The sequence below is a fragment of the Peromyscus leucopus genome, chromosome X (assembly GCF_004664715.2).
Source record: "Peromyscus leucopus breed LL Stock chromosome X, UCI_PerLeu_2.1, whole genome shotgun sequence".
In the NCBI taxonomy this organism is placed as follows: domain Eukaryota; kingdom Metazoa; phylum Chordata; class Mammalia; order Rodentia; family Cricetidae; genus Peromyscus; species Peromyscus leucopus.
In genome coordinates, this window is record NC_051083.1 from 29,945,377 (window position 1) to 29,963,589 (window position 18,213).

General features: G+C 39.8%; 1 protein-coding gene across 1 annotated transcript in view; it reads right to left on the reverse strand.

Annotated features, from left to right (window-relative positions):
• Nucleotides 1-18,213, reverse strand: part of Ace2 (angiotensin I converting enzyme 2) — a 51,930-nt gene that overhangs the window by 25,091 nt on the left and 8,626 nt on the right. The window contains exons 3-8 of the mRNA XM_028887776.2: nucleotides 13,052-13,210; nucleotides 10,189-10,282; nucleotides 8,809-8,952; nucleotides 5,781-5,893; nucleotides 4,201-4,306; nucleotides 1,918-2,015 (exon numbers count right to left, since the gene is read on the reverse strand). Of these exons, the coding sequence (XP_028743609.1) occupies nucleotides 1,918-2,015; nucleotides 4,201-4,306; nucleotides 5,781-5,893; nucleotides 8,809-8,952; nucleotides 10,189-10,282; nucleotides 13,052-13,210 (714 nt within the window). The remainder of the gene's footprint in view (nucleotides 1-1,917; nucleotides 2,016-4,200; nucleotides 4,307-5,780; nucleotides 5,894-8,808; nucleotides 8,953-10,188; nucleotides 10,283-13,051; nucleotides 13,211-18,213) is intronic.

The following is an 18,213-nucleotide window of genomic DNA, read 5'->3' on the forward strand; positions in this document are numbered from 1 at the left end:
TATTGAGGAACAATGCTCATGCCTTAGTCAGGTTATATGGAGTTTTGCTACTGTGTTCCTTGTACATTCTAGACATTAACTCTCATGGCATGTACATGTTTTAAATACTTTTTTGTGTTCTAAATATTGTTTTCTCTTGTTTCCTTTGCTGTGCAGAAGCTTTTTACTTTCGTGTTTGTCTACATTAGCTTTTGATTCCTGTGCTTTGGGGGTCTTGCTCAAAAATTCTTTACCTATTCCAATGTCTGTAATCATTTCCCCTGTTTCATAGTCTTGAGTCTTACAACTAGCTCTTTCACCCAGATTTTTGGAACTGGTAAGAGACAAAATTCCTATTTGGTTCTTCTCCATGTGGACATCTAATTTTCACAGCATTGAATAATTATTGAATAGACTGTCCTTGCTCTAATGTATGTTCTTAGCACCTTTGTTAAATATTGGTTGGGTACAAATGTGCCTTTCCTGGAACTCACTTGGTAGCCCAGGCTGGCCTCGAACTCACAGAAATCTGCCTGGCTCTGCCTCCCGAGTGCTGGGATTAAAGGCGTGCGCCACCACCGCCCAGCTGTCTATTTTTAATGATTCTGCTTTGTACCATGTTTTGAAGTCAGAGACTGTAATGCCTCTTGCTTTGCTCTTTGTGTTCAAGTTTGTTTTGGTTCTTAGGGGCGAGAGCTTGCTATGGCATATACATTTCAAGACTGTTTTTAATATGATATTCTGAAGCTGAATGAACAAAACAGCACAGACTGGTAAGCATAGTCAATATTTCTTGAATGGCAAGTGATAAAAAAACAGAAGTCGACAGAAAACTTTAGCAGTTTTGAATTGAGTAAGGAGTTGCGTCCAACTATCTTTGTGCCATCAGGTGAATCGTTCCTCTAAGTCTGTTGTGTCTCTCTCTCTTTTTTTTCAGAGCTGAGGACCAAACCCAGGGCCTTGCGCTTGCTAGGCAAGTGCTCTACCACTGAGCTAAATCCCCAATCCCTCTGTTGTGTCTCTTACAGCATGGAGCTCTCATGGTGGCTCTTCTGACACTTTTGAGAGTTAACATTAGTCAGTTTAGAAGGCAGCTGTGCTCACCACTATACAATACACATGAAGCCTCTTGGGAAAGGAGAAGGGTTGATATCGTGATGGCCATGTGCTGGGATTCAATAACAACATGGATCTAGAAGAGCTGCACAAGTTGAGGGCTTGAAGCTTTGGGGTTTTATTCTGCCATGAACTCTCCCCAGGAGTATGTTACATATGTGAAGGTCATCATTGCATTACTACTTACAGCTGTAAAGGGATTTTCAAGCAAATATTCAGCAAGTGTACATAGTTAATTATTGTGTGACCATCTGAGGCCATTTTAGAGGCAAATGGAAATGTGTTCATTCATTCTAATAAGAAATGTAGAACTTAATTAAATTAAAAAATCCATCTAAAATTCAAATATAATGTCATTGATGGAAGAGAACACGGTTTAAATAATTACGCTAAGATGGTAGAAAGGGGGTGGTTTAAAAGATTATTGTAATATTTCAACAGCAATGACTTTTAATATCCAAAATAAGATGTTCCTGTTCATCACTATTCATAGAGATTACAGACTGATTACTTAGCAACAATTAACTTTGAAAAGTGTGATGCCAACCAGCTAATAAATCCATATCTTATTGCTTAAAGAAAAAAAAAAAACAGGTCATCTCAATTTTGATTGCCTCTCAACAAGATAAATAGAGGTTGTGTTATTGATGGTACTTGAGATCATTCACATTATAAACTACTTTTTCACGAAAATACACAGGAAATAAATTTAACTTAGCTTGGATCTTTATCAACATGATTTCACATACAAGATCAGAACAGAAAGATTCAGAAATGAAAAATGCCCTTGAAACTTCATGTTTTAAGACTTCTTTTTCCTACCTGCTTCAACATTGCATCAGTAACATCTATGTTTGGTTTCTGTCCAAAGGGAACTGTCAAAGGGTACAGATTTGTCCAAAATCTACCCCACATGTCACCTGTTTACAAAAAGAATACATTAATATTTGACCAAAGCAACAGAAATACAGATCCAATCTTTCACAGTGCATGAGGTTGACTGGGCAAGGCAGCCACTCAGTATTTCTCAACAGTCTAGATTCTGCATTCCCTTTTCACTACTCCTGCTTCTCCTTTTGGTCTTTCTCTTATATTAACTTTGCAACATTTAAGATATCATCTGTAACATACTAAGTACACAAGAGATTATGTGGTTAGGCAAAGCTTGTTAGGGGATCTTCACTGCTTCTCCTATTATGAATTATTACTGGAAGACACAATTAAAACTGGACATGGTGGTGCATGCCAGTAAGCTCAGGACTTGGGAGGCTAAGAGAGGAGGATCTCAAGTTCAAGGTCAGCCTGGGTTGCACAGCAAGTTCCAGTCCAGTCAGGACTACATGGTGAGATCCTTTCTCAAAAAAAGCAGAACAAAAAAGAACATATGGAACATCATAGCTACTACACATTAGGCTTATAAAAAACCACATGTACTCAACAAAATACTGCTTATGAAACTGTTAGTAATGCCTAGTACACATTCAAAAAAGGATCGGGTAAGATCATGATTCAAAAGGTTCTATTAACTAAAACTGATACCTAAGTTTTACTTTTAATATCATAATAGAACACTTAACTAGGTAACTGAGCATCTCCAACAGTGTGAAGTTGGATTCAAGGCCAGAGATCATAAGAAAGAAGATGGATCCAGAAAAATATGCACTGTAATAGCAAGAGATCAGAACCCTGGCACTAAAAATATGGGGCAACACAACTACATGAAGAGTACTCCAGTGAACTCATTTATTAATAAATAATAATTATTATTGTGTGTGTGTGCTTGTGTGTGCTGTGCATGAGCATGGGCATGCATATACCACAGCCCACCTGTGGACAATTGTCAGAGGACAATTTCAGTAGTTGATCCTCTCCCTCCATCATGGGTTCCGCAGATCAAACCCACATCAACAGGTTTGCATGGTAAACACTTTTACCTGCCATGCCATCTTGCCAGCCCTGGTGGATTTATTTATTTAATTTTTTAAAGATTGAATTGAGTAGAGATAAAAGTGAACTCTTATACTTAAATGTATAAGTATTTACCACAAAAATGAAATCCAGTACATAGTAAAAGACGAAAAGTGGCCCAAGAAGCAGCGTAAGACCTTTAGATGCTGATAAAATAATAGTGTCTAGACCCCTTTGGGGGTCACATATCAGATATTCACATTATGATTCATAACAATAGCAAAATTACTGTTATGAAATAACAATGAAAATAATTTTTATGGTTGCGGGTCACCACAACATGAACTGTATTAAAGGTTCACAGCGTCAAGAAGGTTGAGAACCACTGCTCTAGAGGAAAGCCATACGTGGTACTATTTTCACCTCCGTGTTAGTTAAACCTCATCTGGAATAGCTGTTCAGTTCTGAGTACGGCAACTGAAGAGGGTCACAGATAAAGTACAACCAAGTGGAAAGAACTAGAGTACTGGGATCTTAAGGAATGGTTAAAAGAGCTCACCACACCAGACAGGTTTAAGCAAACACTAAAATACTGACTAACGCCTGCCAGGGACATCATAGAGAAGATTTCTATGTTGCGTTAAATTTAAAGATTCCCAAAGTTCATTTATTCACATTCTCTCCTGCTGGTAGAATCTATCTATGTAGAATATTAAGTATGCGTGGCAGGAAATTTTCAGGTATTTCTATTTTACTTGGTCTTGGCAGCTGGGGTACAAGAGGATGGCCAATCTCTTTCATTAATTACACATATGTGATTCCAAAGAGAGTATTTTCAGCAAGATTTATTGGCCCGGTCTCGCGGGAACTCGTGAAGCTTTCCGTTAGGCAGTATCTTCATCTGGACACATGTCTCTCCTGCCGTTTTCAGCCCACTGACCACACAATACTGAAATCCCAAGCTTAGTCAACCGACTAAGAGACTAGATTCGTCTTAAATAGAATAGATTAGCTAGAAAATGGTTTTAAATGGACTCTCTGCTGAAATTCTGCTTTGAAAAATGTTTCTGTAATGACAGTAACGTTATTTACAAACACCCTCAAAGGCTTTAGATTGAGCCTCCCTCCAAAAGACAGCTTTAGTCGTGGAAATAATTAAAAGGACAAAGAGCACAAAGAACCCCTGTAGTTCCTTACCAAGCAAATGAGCAGGGAGGCATCCAGTAGGATTGATGTAGGAAGGGTAAGTGTCCATCAACTTCGTTCTCACATAGGCATGAAGATGTTCATATAACGGTTTAATCTGCAAAGCCCAGGAAGAAAGTTTAAGACCAAAACTACCCAACTTCAGTTTCCAATGCCCATCTCTAGAAATAAGAGCTTCTTCATACAGGACAGTTTCTTCTCCTCTCAAATATTCTGGAGAGTTTGAGAGCATTCCTTCTTTACAGATAATGACTCTGACTAGCCCCGCTGAATAAATCAACATGAGCACTTGGAAGATTGCAAGGCCCCAGAGGAAAGATGATGCCAAAAATGTCATTTTAAGATGCTTTTAAGATGCTACTGACTTCTTTTGTCCTGGGACTCTTGAGAGAGAGAAAGAGAGAGTCAGAGACAGAGACAGAGAAACAGAGACAGAGAAGGAGGGAGGGAGGGAGGGAGGGAGGGAGGGAGGGAGGGAGGGAGGAAGGAAGGAAGGAAGGAAGGAAGGAAGGAAGGAAGGAAGGAAGGAAGGAAGGAAGGAAAAAAGAGAAGAAAAAACTTCCTTAGTCAAAGACTGAGGAATTAATAGCCCCAAGAGTTCTGAGGACAGAAGCAAAGTCTCTGGTCTTTCTGCTAACAAAAAAGGAAGACTAGACTGACTGTGGGAAGCTCACATCAGAAAGACCTTTCCTTCTTACAGCCTTTCTATTGGTAGTTACTGGTCAGTGAGTAAAGGAGAGGAAAGCATTGTAGCTCTGATTGCCTGTAGAACTGCTCAGAGTTTTCTCAAAAATATTTTCCAAGGGTTGAGGATGTAGCTCAGTTAGTAAGTGCTTGCCTAGAATGCACCAAAGGTCTGAGCTCAATCTGCAGCCCTGCATAAATTGGACATGGTGTTGCACAGCTATAATTCCAACTCAGGAGTTGAAGGCAGAAGGGATCAGGAGTTCAAGGTCATGTTAAGCTTCATTGAAAGTTAGAGGCCAGCCTGGGATGTGTGAAACCCTGTCTCAAAAAAGAAATCTTTACAAACTCTAATATGCTATAAATCTGTGAGAGCTAGGAATGGCCAATTGGCTTGTTAAAAACAATAGCCCTCAGGCCAGGCGGTGGTGGCACACGCCTTTAATCCCAGCACTCGGGAGGCAGAGCCAGGCAGATCTCTGTGAGTTCGAGGCCAGCCTGGGCTACCAAGTGAGTTCCAGGAAAGGTGCAAAGCTACACAAAGAAACCCTGTCTCGAAAAACCAAAAAAAAAAAAAAAAAAAAAAAAAAAAGTAAAAACAATAGCCCTCATTCGGCAATGGTGACACACGCCTTTAATCCCAGCATTTGGGAGGCAGAAACAGGTGGATCTCTGTGAGTTCCAGGCCAGCCTGATCTACATAGTGAGTTCAAGGAGAGCCAGGGCTACACAGTGAGTTTTGGGACAGCCTAGGGCTATGTAGAGAGACCCTGTCTCAAAAATAAATAAATAAATAAAAAATAAAATAAAACAAGACTAAAAACAATAGCATTTGGCTGTTGGCTGTTGTGGCCCCTGCTTCTTTATTGCCCTGCAGTTCTTGTTACCTCTTGGAAGATTCGTTCCACATCTTCAATCAACTGGTTACGGTTATAGTTGTAGCCTTCTGCTCCCTCTGCTTCATAATCCCCTCGCCAGTAATCCCCATAATCTCTATAATCTGTTTTTGAAAGAGAAAGAGGGGAGCATTAAGGAAATAAAAATGGGGAAATGCAGTTTACATAGATTAGTCTTGGTGGGAGAGTAAAAAATATATTAAGGATTATCACATTCTTGTTGCCCTTCTACATGTCAACTCAAAAGAATACAAATGAAAGACAGGACTTGCTAATTAAGTTAAGCAGTTGTTCCTCAGGAGTTTAAATAGATTGTCTGGTTTAATAAACACAAAAACCATTCAATATTGTGACCATTCTAAAGCCCATTGTGCTGATTTACAACCTGTGCTTTTTAAATATATTAATTCCTTGAAAATTTCACATGATGTATTTTATCATATCCACCCCCTACTCCTTTCCCTAACTTATCCCAGATCCAAGACTCAGAAGCCACTTCAGAAGAATGGGCAGAAATACATTTTATGAGCCAGAGGTCAAGGAGGACACAAGTGAAATCATGACTTCTGTACATGACAGGGCTTTGTACTCATGAACTCATGAAGCTGTGGTTATCTGCACAGACCTGTATAACCTGTGGCTTTTTGGAAATAAAATTTAGTGTGTATTTTTCAGGTCATATAACATGATGTTATGATACATATGTAGTAAAATACTTATTATAGGGACGCAAATTAACATCTCACATAGTCACCCATTTTTTTGCCTTGACAAGAGCAAAGATAATGTGTTCATTTATGAAAAATCCTGAATACTGTAGGCTATTTTTCACTGTAGTCCTCATATTGTACAAGTGATCTTTAGCCTTGTTTGTCCTAACTGTTAGGTCTAAAGCTTTCCTTCCCCCTCAAAATGGCAGTGCTGGTGACATTGTCCTAAACAGAAAGATTTAGCCAGGTAAACAGGACTGTTACCAGGTAAACAAGCCTAAGGGCAGTTTCTGTTTACCAGAGAAGCAGGTCTCCTAAAGGGGTTCCTGTTTGTCAGGGACCACTCTTAATCTTCCCCCTCTTAGCCTTCCCCCAAATGTCAACCACCTTGGGCAAGTACCCCTGCTTCCAGTCAATCTCCACAGTCTGTATCAGCTCAGATGCCCACACTGCTGACAGTCATATAAGACCTCTTTTCCACCGCTTTGCTCTTCTCTCTGTCAAAGCCTAGAGATGGCCTTGGCAGTTTGATCCCCAATAAACCTTTCTTTCTACCCATTGAGTGGTCCTATTCAGTTGTTTCTCCATGCTGTTGTTTATACTATCTATAAACTATAGTTTATACTATACTATACTTAGAATCCTTTGGCCTATATATTCCCATTTCCTCCCATCACTCTAGTAATGACAATTTTATTATTTTTTGTTTGTTTGTTTGATTTTTCAAGACAGGGTTTCTCTGTGTAGTCTTGACTGTCCTGGAACTTGCTCTGTAGACCAGGCTGGCCTCGAACTCACAGACATCCACCTGCCTTTGCCTCCCAAGTGCTAGGATTAAAAGCATGCGCCACCACGGCCCAGGGACATTTTTATTATTTTTCTATTTAGTTAGTTGGTCCTTTAACTTAAAGATTCTATATTTAAGTCAGATCATGTGATATTTTTCTTCCTGTTGCACTTATCTCACTTAGCATACTGCCATCCAGGCCCATCCATATTGTGGCCAATGGCAACATTTTTAATGGCTAAATAACATTCTATTATATATTGTATAACTTTTATTTAATATATATATATTCTATGGTTTATGCATCCATTTGTCTGTTAATGGACACCTGATTTGCTTTCCCACTGTGGCTATTGTTAATAATGTTGTGATGAATGTAGGTATCTGAGGACATGCCCAGAAAAAGGATTAGCAGATCATTAGTTCTATCTGAAAGTTCTCTAGAAACTGTGGAGGCCCACAAAGGTTTCCTAGTGAGAGCTGAGCTTGCTTTATCCAGCAGGGCTGCATTAGATGATTGCTTGACCATGTGCATGGTTTCTAGGTGATTGGAAGGGTCTACACTTGGCTGTGCTAGGGGGAGGTCTTTTGCCCCACCCCTTGGCATTTCTATAAATAGCCCTTTAGAAGAGATAGGAGGGCCTGTGGATAAGGATCCAGGCCCTCCTGAGGCTATTCTGTGTTTCTATTTGTTTCTCTACCCTCTATCCTTCTATCTAAATCTCTGGGTACCCTGGGGTAAAATGTGGGAGCTGGTCTCCCAGCTGGTCTCCCACAAGGAACCACCAGACCGTTTTCCATAATAGATGCATCAATCTACATCCCACCAATCACCTGTGCTTAGAGCAGTAAAATCCACTTGTCCAAAGTCACATAGCTAGCAAGGGGCAGAAAAAATGTACTAATTGTCAAACCCTTGGTCCCTACGCTCTGCACCATTATCTTTAAAATGTGCAAATGATCCCTAAGTTTTTAATCATGCTTTGGTTATATTTCCAGATGCCACCCACTTCATCTCAGACACTATTACAGTGGTCCTATGTTTGTCGGCAAATTGTATGTATACAAAGCACCCTGACTGCTGTAGACACACAAATGAACTTTGAGAATGACCTATGACCAAATGAGAGTTTTGGTAAGTGGATGCTGTCTTTGTCTCTCATCCTATGAATAATAGTATCTCCATTCAGTGGCAGCATTCCCTTAGATGCCCTTTGGGGCCTTAGACCTCCATGAATAATAATTCCTCCATGAATAATTAATAATTCATAAGTCCTAGATAATTCATTTGAGATCCCATAGTTGAATCTCATCCATAAGCTATTTGAACAATGGAGTTCCAGTATACCTTTCTTAATGTCCCACTGGCTCCTTGAGACAGGTGAACTGAACCTTTAAGCAAATTATTGTTAATTTAGGGGTATGCAAATATTACAGGGCAAGCTTGGTGATAAATGAGAAATAGTCCTCTAACACCCTCCCTGTGGAAAGCATAAGGACCTAGACGAAGTAGCGAACTCACTATTTGCTCTTGCCATCTCATTTTTCAGGACCACATACTCTTCATACAATGGCCTCAGCTGCTTGCCAACCTCAGCCCTCCAGCCTTCCCAAGCCCAGAGCCTCTCGTTGTAGTCTGTGCTTGTTGCCATTATGACATCCAAACCTGTGGTCCCAAAGGAAAAGAAATGTGAATGTGAAGTACTTGTATTTATAATACAAATCATTTGTATTTGCATATATAGAGACTTTAGAGAATTAAAAGGTTGGCAGACATCCAGGTCATTAAACAAAACGTCATGGTTAGGATCTTTGTACGTGTTATTAGATCCAAATGCATCTGCAAAGGGGGAAAAAAGCATTGAAGTGATTTAATTACTGACTTAATTAAATTACTTGAATGTAATAGAATTTACAATGCGTTATTTCAAGTTAAAAGTATATCTATGAAGGGCTGTAGCTATGGCTCAGAGAACAAGCGTGAGGACCTGAGTCTAAATGCCCAGAACCCATGCAAAAAAAACCCAAGTGTTGAAGGAGAGTGGGGAGGGGCTATCGGAGGGCTTCAAGGGAAGAAAGAGAAAGAAGAAATGTTGTAATTAAATTACAGTCTCAAAAACAAACACAGCAAGCTAGGCATGGCCAGGCATGCAACTGCAATCCCAGTGCTGTGAGGGACAGAGACAAAGATGTCTGGGGCTTGCTGGCTGCCAGTTTGGCTCCAGGCTTGGTGGGAGAGCTTGTCTCATGGGAATAAGGCAGAGAGCAACCAAGCAGGGCACCCAACATCTTCCTCTGACCTCGAAAAGTACATGGGCATACACATCTGTACACACACATGCACATATAACACACATACATACACACATTCACGCGTACACACAATGAAAATAAGAACAAATCTTTCCGAAAGGAGAATATGTGAACTGAAACACTTTGGAATGATATATCTTTAGATTATCCATCTGCAAAACACTATGTCAAAGGTCTACCTCAGGCTGGGGGAAATGACTCAGTCCAGAAAGTATTTGTTGTACAAGGATGAGAGCCTGAGTTCAGTTTCCAGAACTCACATTAAAAGTCAGGTGTGGTGGTATACACTTGTAATTCCAGCCCTGAGGAAACAGAGACCTAAAAATCCTTTGGACTTCCTGACGAACCATAATATCCATTTGGTGCATTCCCATCCCATGAGAGACCCTGTCTCAAAGAAAACTGTTAATGGTTCCTGATAAATGACAATTGAGGCTGTACTCTGACCTTGACACCCATGTGCACTTGCATATACATGTGTACTTGCACATACATAAGCATACATCACACATTAGAAAACTCTATCTCATTTATAAAATTTGAAAGAAAATAAAAATTTTATATCTACTACTGAAAACAAATAACCTACCTGGTTCCAGTAATAAGCATTCTTGTGGATTCTTTGGCTTGCAAACTTTTCCAGTACTGTAAATGGTGCTCATAGCATTCAGAATTGTGTTCAACTGCAAGTTAAACATAACAACTAGTGGTAGGCATGGAAAATGTACTATAAAGGGTGGTAGCATAAAGACATCCTTTTGGTCATAGGATTGTTTTTCTTTTTCCCTTTTACTTAAAATAGATTATTTTCTCAGATAATTTATCTTGATTCTAGTTTCTCCTCCCTCTACTCCTCCCAGTCCCACCTCTCCTGCCCTCCAGATCCTCTCCCTGCCTCTCACTAGAAAAGAACTGGTTTCTAAGAGATAACAACCAAACATGAGGAAAATAAAATATAACACAATGAAGCAGAAATTGTTGTATCAGAGCTGGACAAGGCAACCAAACAAGAGGGAAAAAGTCCCAAGAGCAGGCACAAGAGTCAGAGACCCACTCATTCTCACAGTCACAAGTCCCACTAAAATACTAAGCTAAAAGATATAATATATACACAGAGGACCTGGTGAAGACCTGTGTTGACCCTGTGTTTATCTGCTTCAGTTTCTGTGACCTCATGAGCTCACATGATTATGAGATTTTTAAATGCCTCAAAATATAGCAATTCTTTGCCAAGTATGTTCCTATGTATAGAGAACAAATAGCTTATGCAATTGCCTGTGCTATTAATTAGCACAGAATCTTGACAACCTGTGATAAATACATATAGATTAACGAAAATAAACATGTCACCCCAAACTCCCAGGCACATTTCTCACATTAGCATGGAGATTGTGCTTCAGTTTCTTTTAGCATTTACTAAGCCTCCACTATGTCCTACATTCTGATCATTCTGAACTAAACAAGTCTCTGACCTTCAAAGTCCCCCACGTCATGGAATAATAAGAGTCACGAAAGGGATCACAATATAAGAGAATGGCAGGTACTGTAACTGTTACCAAAAAGTGATGTGGCAATATTAGCTAAGGAGTAGGGGAGGGGAGAATAAGGGAGACTTGTAACATGGAGATTTAGAAATGGCTTCGTAGAACAAAGGCTCTTAGAGTTGCATGTTTCAGAAGTAGAAATTGGTCTGATAAAGGAAAGGAGAGGGCAGATCCTACTGTGTGAAAGGCAAGTGGTGAGGGGAGTAGAAGTCCAGTGACGGTGCCCATTGAAGGGAATGGAGGCCATGACATGGAGAGATAGTGGGATCCAGATCACAGTCTATGCCACAATAAAGACCTGAAACTTTTCCCTGGAGGTACAGAGGAGTGGAGATACTGGGGAAAGCCCGGCTGCTCAAGGGCATCAGTAGGTGTAGTCAGCAAAAGGTTTATTTCCACTCTGAGATAAATACAGGAATGGAGGAAGTAAATGTCTATAAGCTTTTTGTAAAAATCAATAGACCCTTTATATCTAAGTACGAAACCAATGAACTGACCCACTTGTTGCTCTGCGGTGGGTTGGAAACACAGGAAGAAAGGAGAGAGAAATGAAGGAGAAGGAGGGAAGCAAGGAGAGAAGGAGGACTGATTTTTTTCACACAAATCATTTAAATGCTAGATTTCTCCTACCACCCCCATGTATTATTATTTTACTCTGATACAGACTTGTTGTCTTAAGAACCCCCATGCTTACAATTTCCACAAGATCCCATAGTCTAAGGCAATACATCTACCTTGGCACAAAATCCCTCATGGTCTGCTATTTCAATCTCCCCTCCTTCCTCTCCATGCATCCTGAACTCTCCTCTGTTCTCAAACAATTCAATCTCTTACTTGCACTTTAGTGGTTTCCTACCCTGGCTACACATTGTAATTATCTGGGGCTCTTTTAAAATGAAAATGTCTAGCATGCACATAGACTATAGTAGCCTGTCTACTTTCGAACGGGCAAGATTTCTCATGGAGTCTTTGTTTAAAAAAATAGATGGAGAAACATGGACAAGACAAGATAAGGTAGATTAATAACTTAGTGGAATAATTAAATCCAAGGAATGTAGAATAATAAATATCAACTTGTAGAAACAAATACCATATGGCTTTATCTCTGTTCTTATCATGTACTTTTATTTTTATAAATGCAGATTAAGATATACATAGTTCCAGGGGACAAGCAACTGAGAAAGGAAACTTTGATGTGAAAGAGCTGAATGTTTTAGATAAAAATATTTCAATAGGCTATATCAGGGGTCTGCTGTGTGTTTTTATAAAGCTTTGTTGGAAGGCAGCCACATCCATTCATCTATGTATTATCTATGGCTGACTTCCTGCTCTGATGGCATATCTGACTTGTTGTGACACAGACAATATGGTCTGCAAAACCTAAGATATTTATTTTAGGTATCTTTACAGCTTGATTTCAAGTTTGCTGGCCCCCAGTCTGGGGGCATGGAATGAGAGATGGTATTTTAACAGGGTAAATACAAGAATTCTTGAAATCATCTCAGCATAAGATGTTTTTTAATGTGCCATTTTACAGCTATTTCGACACAAAAGACTTGGGGGCTTTATCAAGAGACTGATATGAACTAACTAAGGCATTTAGCAATAAGAACAAACAAAAAGGAAAAAGCGTTGCTCTAGAATACTCCTAGATTGCCTCAGTCAGTGCAGACCACAGTGTGCAAAATGTCATATTCCTGCTTCTGTGCATAGTAGAACCCAAGTGTCTTCTTTCACCCTCAAAAAGATTTTAATTTGGATCATAAATTTTATAGTCACCCTACCTAGGTACAGAGCTGGCATGACTATCTTTGCAGATAAAGGGCTCATCCGTGTGAGCTGTAAATGTATATTACTTCTCACACATTTCAGCTCTGGAGAGCAGGACGAAAATGTTCACAACCACACCTGTTTGGTCTTGTCTGCGGAGAGGGCTGAAGACCCACTCTGTTGCAGGGCCTGCAGTTGACGCTTGATGATGAGATTTGGAATTTCTTGTAGTGAGTAATTTTTGGCAAGCTTCGACTGTTCTTCATAAAAGGCAGACCACTTGGCAGAAGCCTCATTCTGAAAAATAAATAAAAATAAAGTTGGATAGAAGATATAGTCCAAAGAACATCTGGTGAAACATCTACTACTTCCTGCATGGCTTAGTCCCTTACTTTGCTGAGGGTCAAGGTTTAGGTTAAAAGTAATCAGGCCACTCTTGGGCCACTTTCTTTCTGGCCCAGTGCCTAGTTTTCCCAAGGGTCCTGTCCCAAGAACTGGAAGTAAATTCTCACAGATAATTCACACTGTGAGGCCCTGGAACTTCTGGCCTTGGTGCTGTGACGTGGGTTAAGTTGGCTAAAGATTCAGGGATGAATGGTCTAAAACGAGAACCTTGCAGATCTCAGAGTAGACAGACACAAGGGGAATACAGTCCCTTGTGACCACCGGAACCATGAGAAATGAGAAGCAGATCAAAGAGAGCTCCTGGGTGCCATGGTTTAGTGCACGAATTTGGGCCTTTCATTGTGATCTCAAAGCCAGGTGGTGGTGGCACACACCTTTAATTCCAGCACTTAGGAGGCAAGGCAGGTGGATCTCTGTGAGTTCGAGGCCAGCCTGGGCTACAGATTGAGTTCCAGGAAAAGCTCCAAAGCTATACGGAGAAACCTTGTCTCAAACCGCCCCCCCCCAAAAAAAAAATGTGATCTCAAAGGAAGGCTTCCTGGAGCAGGGCCATTTGGTAGGGTGACGATTTTCTAACAGCAACAAAAATCAACAGACAGGCGAGGATTCTGGTACCCACCTGCCCCCCATGCAGCCCCAGCTTGACAGTAAGCAAGATGGACTTCTTCTCTAGCACAGTCTTCTCTCAATGCACAACTTCACTTCCACTTGCCAAAGGATAAAAGGAGCAATTGCTTTCTCCAAGACATTGCTTTGGGCCACACAAAAGAGGTGGCATGTGGGCTCCACTCCTGGAGTCAGACACTTCTGGCTAGCTGTGTGATTTTGGACAAATAATCTTTCCTATCTGAAGTTCTCTTAGATGATTAAACAATTTTAGCAATGTGATTGTGACTAAAGGATTCTCATAAGGATTATAGCAATGAACACATAATAAAGTGCTCACCAGAGTGCCCCGACACATCCTAAGCATTTAATAAATGCTATTTCATTGTGTAGAGAGAAAAAAATCCTTGTTATTAAGTTGTTTAGAATTGTATCCGATGAGTGGGATATGTATCAGGAATGCTTTCTCAATGAAACACAAGCAAATAATAACATATGCACCACAAATGAATCAATCAGTTTATGTAATAAGAAGGTAAAAGTCAAATAGGGGTCCAAATTTGATGAAGTGTTCATAGAGGAGATGAGACTTAAGTCATCTTGAAGTAGGTAGGAGTTGGATGACTGTAGAATGCTTTGAAAAACAATTTGCTTCCTTTTGAGCTTGTAAAAAACCCCACGTGATGGAAAATCATTGTGCCACTATTTTTATCTACTAACCAAGAGACTAAGCAAGGTAGTGGAGCTGGCAATCAACTCAGCATTCTGTCATAGAACCTATGGTAGACCAATCTGTGATGGCTTCCAAGATGCCTATCTGTTACTGGTCACACCTATGTATGATATCCTCTTCAATGAGAATAGACTTATAAGCAATCACATGGAACAAAAGTAACAATATGTGCATATTTACATTATGTAAGACTGTCATTTTTATCTTGCTAGCAGGCCTTTTCCCTTGTGGACTGTAATGCAGCAAGATAACATGTTATGAACTATTCCATGGAAGGAACTTCATGGCAAGAAACTGAGGCTGACCACTGACTACCATCCTGCAATTACCCAAGAACTTCAGTTCAGCAGAATGCAAAGATCTGTTAACCCTAGCCACACCTAGCTTGGCAGTGAAATTGGAGCCACACCTCCAATGCATGCTGATGAGACCTGGAAATAGAAGAAGCATGACTGGACTCCTGACTCACAAAAACTGTAGAATAATTAGCTCGACTTGCATTTTGCCTCCTGAACAATGTTCTTTCCTAAGTTATCCTTTTACATTTTATTTTACAGTTTATTCCATATCCTTCCCTTAAGGCTCCTGACAGCCTAGCTGTTACACAGAGACTCAAAGCCAGTTCATATCCATCTATTCAATTGCTTAGACTGTGGCTGCTGGCTACACGCAAATCATGCACCTGACTGATGTATGAAGCAAGGCTTAAACAACAGCTTCTATAGCTCCTCATCTTCAAGGACCAACCTCAGATGAAATAAGTAGCTTTCCACTCTCCCTCTGTGCAAAAGCAGACAAGAAACCACTAAAACAGCCACGTTTTCTACAGATACCCCAAGGGGTTTGGGAACAAGACACATGTTTTGTTTTGTTTTTGTTTGTTTGTTTGTTTTCGGGTTTTTTTTAACAACCAGGGGACATTCATTGTCCAACTTCCATCTATAACTGTAGTGGATTCTATATTTCTATCCTGTGAGACTTCTTTGCAATTACAAGGACTACAAGTATAAACTACTAAACTCTACTTTTAAACATTCAAAAACCTATTGTAACTATCTGTGAAAATTAAATCTGATGATTTCATTGTGGTTTTAAATGTCTGCATGTGAGCTATTGTCTTAGGATGTAGGTCTAGTGATCCCTACCCAAATCGTGTCACTTTCATTTAAGCAATAATTTTATCAAATAACATATTTTCTTTTGTGTGACCCTAGATCTCTCTCTCTCTCTTTTTCTATCTCGTGTGTGGTGTGTGTGTGTGTGTGTGTGTGTGTGTGTGTGTGTGTGTGTGAAAACTAGAAAGGAGACCATAGCAGAGGGGAAAATCCATGTTAAGGGAGGTGAAAGAAAAGAGGAAAGAGAAGAAAAGAGAGGATAGGACATAGAAGCAGAAGAAGGCCCTCTTGGGTGAAGACAGAGATGAGCAAGAGAAGAGAATAGGAAAGTGGAGACTGAATATGAGCAATGCATGCATGAAAATGCTACAATGAATCCACTTACATTATATTATCATTTAAAAATTAATTTAAATGATAGTGAATTTAAAAAAACACCATATTCTGGAGTGAAGAAAAAGAATCTAGCTATCCATGTTATTAATATAATTGTATAGAATTAGTACTATATAAACTTCTTATTCCCTAGGCAAGTCTTTATGACCTATATTTGCTTCTTTCAAAATTATAAATCAGGGCTTCATCCTTTAATCAGGGCTGATAAATTATAGCCCTTGGGCCAAGCTCAGATATCACCTGTTCTTTCTTGAATAAAGTTTTATTGGTAAGCCACACATCCATTTATGCCATACTGTCTATGGCCGCTTCCTCTGCACAACTGCAGGGCTGGGTGCTTATAAAGAAACCATAAGACCTGCGAAGCCAAGAAGATACACTGCTTAACACTTTACTAAAAAGATTGTTGACCCCTGCTTTCAATGAAGAGCTATCGTAACTTTTATGGCCTGTGAAGTATTTAATGTGCTAAACTACGCAGCTATCCCATTGAAAAACTGTGAACACACAGATGAGAACAGTTTCTTCTTGTGATAAGTTGCTGGAGATATAAAGCGCTGCTGTCTTACCTTTTCTTTTTCTAGAGCTCAACGAGGAGAAGTTAGACCATCAGCAACCTCCCAACACTACACCTGTGCAAGTTCTCTGATGACAGAAAGAAAGAAAGAAAGAAAGAAAGAAAGAAAGAAAGAAAGAAAGAAAGAAAGAAAGAAGGAAGGAAGGAAGGAAGGAAGGAAGGAAGGAAGGAAGGAAGGAAGGAAGGAAGGAAGGAAGGAAGGAAGGAAGAAAGAGAGAAAAGAAAAGAAAAGAAAGAAAGAAAAAGAAAAGAAAAGAAAAGAAAAGAAAAGAAAAGAAAAGAAAAGAAAAAAGAAAAGAAAAGAGACCTCCCAGGAAAGTTCTACCCTCAGGCACCATATGCTGGTCTGATTTCCAGATGTGGTCCTCAAACCTGCATCAAGCTCAGAGAACAGAGCTGCCTTGGTCACTTTTTAAACATACCCAGAGGCTTGCAAAACGAAAAAGAAATGCATTCTATTCAATGGAGTAGGTAGCACAAGTTATATGAATCCTGTCACTCCATTCTAGAACTCCAGAACTTTTCTATATTTTGTATGAGAGGGTTGACATTTTAAGTTTTAAAACATTTTTTTTTTATTTTTTGTTTTTGGTTGGTTTTTGTTGTTGTTGTTTTGTTTCATTTTGTTTTTTGAGACAGGGTTTCTCTGTGTAATAGCCCTAGCTGTCCTGAAACTTGCTTTGTAGATCAGCCTGGCCTCAAACTCACAGAAATTTGCCTGCTTCTGCCTCCTGAGTGTTGGGATTAAAGGCGTATGCCACCATGCCTAACTTAACTTTTGACTTTTATCTTCTGAATTCCAGTTTACTTGTTTCACGGTGACATTTCCCCACTCTTCTTCTCACATACGGGTATTATACGTGTCATGAAGCATGGTGTGGAACCATTAGAGACAGGGATTAAGTTCATTCTTTCCTTGGATAGAGACTAACAGCTTATTTAGCATTATCAGGCTCTGAGTTCCCCTGAAGACAGGAATAGGAAAAAGAAATGGGTATGCCAGAGACTCTACAGGACCCAACAGAAAAGCTGAAGGGCCCTAGAGATCACCAAGAGAATAAGCATTGGCTTCCTACTCTCTCTAAAGAAATTCTGATTGAAACAAGAACAACAACAAAAACAAGAAATAGTTGCAAGGCAATCTTCAAAACTCTCTTCAGGGACATGGACAGGAGTAAGTGGGGAGTTGCTATAGTTACTGCTAAATTCTAGAATCCTCTTGCTCTCTCTAGGATTAAAATGATCCGGAGACATGCCATACAGCTGCGGAGCTACTGACCTTGTTATTAAAAACCAAGCATGCCCATTTTAAGAGGCTCCAATTTCTCCCTAAAACATGGGATCTTTGTGTGCAGGGAGGTCAGGATTGAGTTGAATTAACTAATAAAAGGGAGTTTTAAGGGCTGAGGAGATGGCTTAGCAAACATCAGGACCTGACTTTAACTTCCAGAACCCATGTTAAAGAGCC